Raw genomic sequence first — 6,000 nt, forward strand, 5'->3', positions numbered from 1 at the left:
AAGGGTTGGGAGGCTAAACAGCCAGTGTAAATTGCTCCTAGTTTCTAAGTGAATCCAGGACAAGTTGAAGAGTATGTGGAGAAAGGTAAAACAAATGGCATTAATGTCAGGTTAGTGCAAATGGGTGATTGATTGTCGACACGAATGATGTGGCTGAAGGGCCTGTTTCTGTGCTGTTTTGTCTGACACATTTAGCATAGGGGATAGCACAATGCTATTAGAGTGCCATGGCCCAAGTTCGATTCCGGCACTCTCTGAAAGGAGTTTGTATATTCTCCCCGTTTCTGTGTGGGCTTCCTCTGGGGGCTCCGGTTTCCTCCCACTCTTCGAAACATATGGGGTTGTTGGTTCGTTGGGATATTTGGGTGGCTCTGGCCCGTGGTCCGGAAGGGCCTTTTACTGTGCTGTATGTCTAAATCTGTCGGTGACTCCAAATGGAGTCAGTTCAGATTCCTGTGACTGTTATTCCTCTAATTTCTCTAGTTCTGTCTCTCTATCTTCCCTTTTCCCCCTGTCTCCTTTCACAGAGCCAACATCAATTCTCACCTTTCCTCTTGTCAGATTTAATTAACACCTTTTGCCCACTGGTCTGGACTCCTTCCCCCTCCCATTCGTCCACCTTTCTCTCCACAGTCTTTAATACAAGTGACTGCCTGTTTTACGCTTCTCCCTTGAAGAAGTGCTCAGGCCTGAAACGTTAGATGGATGCTGCGACACCGTCTGTTTTCTCCAGCGCTTCTGTGTGTTTTGAACCTTACAACATCTTTTTTTTATATGTTGTATTTCAGGACCCATATGATGCAGCGGGTTACTACCACTTGGCTCTCGCTGCAGCCATGGATTTGGGCAGTAAGAAATCTCAACTAAAAATCTGTACCAGACTTGCCACCATCTACCACAATTTTCTTGTGGATCGGGAAATGTCTCTCTATTACTATCAGAAGGCAAGAAAATTTGCCACTGAACTTAATATTCGAAGGTTAAACCTGTCTCCTGTTCAATATTACAAAACTACAGCAGTGACTATCTCAAAATCCCACACGTAACTGTGTAAGTGGCTGGTGTGCTTCTTCAAGGCAACTTCAAGATAACAGCCAAAAAAGGCCAGATCATTTGCTATGGCCCAAAAGATAACATGCTATTTTTAAAGTCTCCTTTGTGGTTTCATCGTCTTTGGCTTTGCCTGGCTGCAATTGTGACCACTGTTCTCCCTCAGCTGTGTGCACCTGCACTCACACTTTGCAACCAGCGCACAAGGGAAATTGATGTGCGCACATTAAGGCAGTGCCCTAAAGTCGTAATTAATAATTATACTTATTAAAAATAATCTCTTTGATAACTGTTTCTGTTAACTAGTTAATCGGTTTTTCAGATCCCACATTTGCACATCACGAGTTGACGTCACCTCACATCCCTGTTCCGGTTTGTACAGCTGCAGCACGGTTGCAGCCGCAGTTGGCGGACAGTGTTCCTATCGTAAAGTTTATGAAGGTCTATTTCAAATTCTGTAGATGGCTTTCTGAGTTTTTATTGAAAAAAATATTGATTCAGTATAGGCTTCTTCTGGTGGATTCTCCGCTAAGAACGCGCCTGAAGAGAAGGAAGTGGCCCTTTGAATTGCCGTTCAGGTAGCAGCGCTAAAAGCACGGTGCTGGCCAGCTGAAGGGACAGCTGCACCGGGATGCGCATCTGAGCACACTCCGGCTCCTGTCCCTTGGGATGGATGGCTGTCGGAGCTGGGACAGCCAGCGTGAGCTATCAGCGCGGGGACATCCCACGCGGGATGTCCCCACACTGATCGGTCTACTCCCCGGTGGGGGAGAAGGGGGCAGGAGCGGCCGGCAGGGTAGAAGGGGGAAGGAGTGGCCGGCGGGGAAGAAGGAGGCAGGAGCGGCTGGCAGGGGAGAAGGGGGCAGGAGCGGCCGGCGGGGGAGAAGGGGGCTGGAGTGGCCGGCGGGAGAGAGGGGGACAGGAGTGGATGGTGGGGGAGAAGGGGGCTGGAGCAGCCAGTGGGAGAGAAGGGGGCAGGAGTGGATAGTGGGGGAGAAGGGGGCTGGAGCGGCCAGCAGGAGAGTATGGGGCTGGAACGGCCAGCAGGAGAGTATGGGGCTGGAGCGGCCGGCGGGGAAGAAGGGGGCTGGAGCGGCCGGCGGGGGAGAAGGGGGCTGGAGCGGCCGGCGGGGGAGAAGGGGGCTGGAGCGTCCAGTGGGAGAGAAGGGGGCTGGAGCGGCTAATGGGGGAAGAAGGGGGAAGGAGCGGCCGGCGGGAGAGAAGGGGGCAGGAGTGGATGGTGGGGGAGAAGGGGGCTGGAGCGGCCAGTGGGGAAGAAGGAGGCTAGAGCGACCGGTAGGGAAGGGGGCTGGAGCGACTGGCAGGGGAGAAGGGGGCTGGCCGCTCCAGCCCCGTACTCCCCCGCGGCCGCTCCAGCCCCGTACTCCCCCGCGGCCGCTCCAGCCCCGTACTCCCCCGCGGCCGCTCCAGCCCCGTACTCCCCCGCGGCCGCTCCAGCCCCGTACTCCCCCGCGGCCGCTCCAGCCCCGTACTCCCCCGCGGCCGCTCCAGCCCCGTACTCCCCCGCGGCCGCTCCAGCCCCGTACTCCCCCGCGGCCGCTCCAGCCCCGTACTCCCCCGCGGCCGCTCCAGCCCCGTACTCCCCCGCGGCCGCTCCAGCCCCGTACTCCCCCGCGGCCGCTCCAGCCCCGTACTCCCCCGCGGCCGCTCCAGCCCCGTACTCCCCCGCGGCCGCTCCAGCCCCGTACTCCCCCGCGGCCGCTCCAGCCCCGTACTCCCCCGCGGCCGCTCCAGCCCCGTACTCCCCCGCGGCCGCTCCAGCCCCGTACACCTCCGCTGGCCACCCCAGCCCCGTAATTATCCACTGGCCTCCCCAGCCCCCTTCTCCCCCGCCGGCCACTCCAGCTCCCGCCGACCGCTCCAGCCCTGCAGTCCCTGCGCTGACAGCCCACGCCAGCTGCCCCTGCCCTGACGTCCTGCGCCGGGGGAAGGGGCAGCTGGGAGAGGAGCTGTTAGGCGGCTGCATTCAGCTGGCTGGGGAGGCCACTGTGCTGCGGCGATTATCCCTCTTGGAGGAGTGTTACAAAGTTTGCCTCGCAGGTGCCTCCTGCGCATTCACATAGCCTCCCGACAGCCGCATATTGCCATAATATGCGGCTTTACAAGCAGTGCAATTGGCCACCTGAAAGAAGTGAAGGACGTGAAGCACAAAAGAACTGCAAGTTTGTTTAAAGTTGAATGGCTTAACAAAATAGGAGAAACTGCTACACCATAAGCTTATGAGGTCATGTACGTTCAGCTGTGAGAAATATTTATGTATGATTCGGAAACTGGAGTTGTCTGTTTGTATTCTTGTGATGGGAAAGTTGCCGGGGTATTTGCCCATGGGAAGAAGTGGGATGATATTTGGAAACTTGACTTTTTGAAGCGTCATTTGCCAAGTAAATCACATTTGGACGGTGTACAAACGCTCGGGCAACAAAACCCGTCATGTTATGTGAGAGTGCAGTTGAGCAAGAGTGAAAACAATCAAACCCAGAGGAGATCAAAGTTCTTATCAACAGCTTGTTGTTAGCTTTTAAAATGACTAATTCTTTACATTCAGTTCAACATATGGAAAAGTATGTTCAACTCCCAGACAGCTGGTGAAGCAAAAATGATGCGTTTGAATTTCTGGAGACTATCAACTCTATTGTTCAGAAGAAATAGGATCAGCAGATTTATTGTTATTTGTTATTAATTTATTTAGGCATTGCATCACGTGAAAATAAGAAATAGTTATTGATGCTTTTTTAAATGGAACAACAACTGACCAAAGTAGTCAAAGTCTAGAATATAAAATCTTAACTAAACACGTTATTTTGTAGAATGCAATAATACTTGTACTATATTGAAACATGCCAATACAGTTTTATTTGCCAAGAGGGCGAGGCTGTGCCAAAATTATCTTGAAAAAATGTCAAGTTCACATTTGCACAAGCATTCAGTGCACACATGCTTATGTCACAGAAAAAAATTTGCACAACCTAAGATTTTTGCACACACTGACAACTAAAAATTAGGGGGAACATTGGTTGTGATGGAGAGTAATTGTGATTTGTGCTAGTCACTCTTTCCATCTTGACCATAAGGATTTGTACGTTGCTGAAGAACAAAAGTAACAGATTGTTTGACTAAAAATTTATTCTGTAACAAATAGATGAAGATCCGCAACCATATCAGAAACAAGTGGGTAAATTTGAGCGTGAACCAAAATCTTATATGTACAAGATTAAAATTGGCATATGCACTTGCTTTTACAATGTATGATACCAACAAAAATCAACTGTGAGCAAAAGATATTTTGAATGCAGAATTGGACATTATGGCGCCGGACATTTTGGTGCCAAACATTTTGGTGAAAAAATGACTTTTGTAGCCATATGGACATTTTGGTGCCCACAGTTTTGCACTGGCCCAGTAACCCCTGGTGTTGTAGCATTGCCTGAACCCTGGCGTTTCAGAAACTCCCTCCCCCCAGGAAATTGCTCCCTTGGAAGCAATGACAGCGGCAGATCTAACGGTAGTTGCCATTAATAATATACTGTGGGATATTAATTCTATGTATGCAAGTTTTTTGTTAATAACGCCTGTCTGCGCCCTATCACTTGTGACTATAGACGGCTGTTTGGTTAATAGTGGGTTTTACTTTTGAATGGTTCATCACACTTTCTTGTCAAATGCTGCATGAATGACACTGCAGAGAGAGAACAGTGACAGTGGTTCTAGTCACAGTGGTTGCAAAGAATCTATTTTATGCCAACTGGATTATTTTTAATGAGTGTTTTAAATAATTTTAAATTCAATTAATTATGCATTCCATTGTATGTAATTAACCTTACTCTAATAAATATATCGTTATAATTTACCAAGACCCCTTGTGTTTGATTGTTCCCTCACTGTTTTTAATAATTTAAATATATCGCTATAAGCTATGAAATGCCCTTGTTGCTGGGGTAGCGGTTTCCTGGGGGAGTTTCTGCAACACCGGGGGGGGGGGGGGGGAGGGGGGTTCAGGCACTGTTGTGGGACAGAGTCAGGCAGCAGACGCTGAGTTGGGCTGGCGGGCCAAAATATCCAGTGCCAAACTGTGGACCAAAATGTCCAGCACCAAACTGGGCCAAAATACCCAGCCCGAAACTGAACCAAAATGTCCAGCACCAAACTGGGGGCCAAAATATCCTAGAGCTTTAGAACCTTTTGGATGATAGTTATCAAGACGTTAAAAGTATAGAAATTACATGATTAGATGGTTAATTGTACTGTTCATTGATGGAAATAAACATCAAGTAATTACCATGCAGTATTCAATTGTTCATTTTTAAAAATTATTCTACCTTCAAAACAGAAGGTAGGCAAGTGAAAGGTGTATAAAAAAATTGTGCAGAAAATATCAGTAGGTGACTGGCTTCAGAAATAAAACTTTATATTTGTTAATTGAAAGCTTTATTTTGTACATGAATGAGTTAGTGGAGTAGTGAGGTTTGAACCAACAATCCAGAGGTGTGAGCTCAAAACCCATGATGTAAAAAAACATAATTTAATCTGCAATTTACTTAATAGTGATTTGTTTATTTTATGGTCATTAAAAAATTATATCCCCAAATACTGTAAGGGGAGGACATTTGTTATCTTTTCATGTTATAGCCTGTGTGAGTTGTTAGGTCTGCTTTGTTCATGAATGAGTGAGACAAACACCAGGCTGAGTCGAAATCAGGGTTCTTTGTTCTTTATTACCGGATTGTAACACTTGCGACCAACCAGGTTAGTCGGAGAATGCATTCTGCCGTTATCAGCAAAATGGTGATTTTTTATACCCTTGGATATGTGCTTAGAACATCATCATATCATTACTTGTCCAATGACTAAAACTGTTGCTATCCTTTCCCTGCTAGCTTCCTGCCTCTCAATCCATCAATGTCTCTCTTATCTTGTAAGTACAAGGATGCA

At 48.3% G+C, this 6,000-nt stretch overlaps 1 protein-coding gene across 2 annotated transcripts in view; it reads left to right on the forward strand.

The window, feature by feature from the left end:
• LOC138758123 (SH3 domain and tetratricopeptide repeat-containing protein 1) overlaps positions 1-1,886 on the forward strand; it is an 83,500-nt gene extending 81,614 nt beyond the window's left edge. For both annotated transcript variants that reach the window (XM_069926615.1, XM_069926616.1), the window contains exon 16: positions 789-1,886. In XM_069926615.1, the coding sequence (XP_069782716.1) occupies positions 789-1,046 (258 nt within the window). In that variant the 3' untranslated portion in view covers positions 1,047-1,886. The remainder of the gene's footprint in view (positions 1-788) is intronic.
• Positions 1,887-6,000: the final 4,114 nt, after the last annotated feature.

Source organism: Narcine bancroftii, chromosome 3, assembly GCF_036971445.1.
Source record: "Narcine bancroftii isolate sNarBan1 chromosome 3, sNarBan1.hap1, whole genome shotgun sequence".
In the NCBI taxonomy this organism is placed as follows: domain Eukaryota; kingdom Metazoa; phylum Chordata; class Chondrichthyes; order Torpediniformes; family Narcinidae; genus Narcine; species Narcine bancroftii.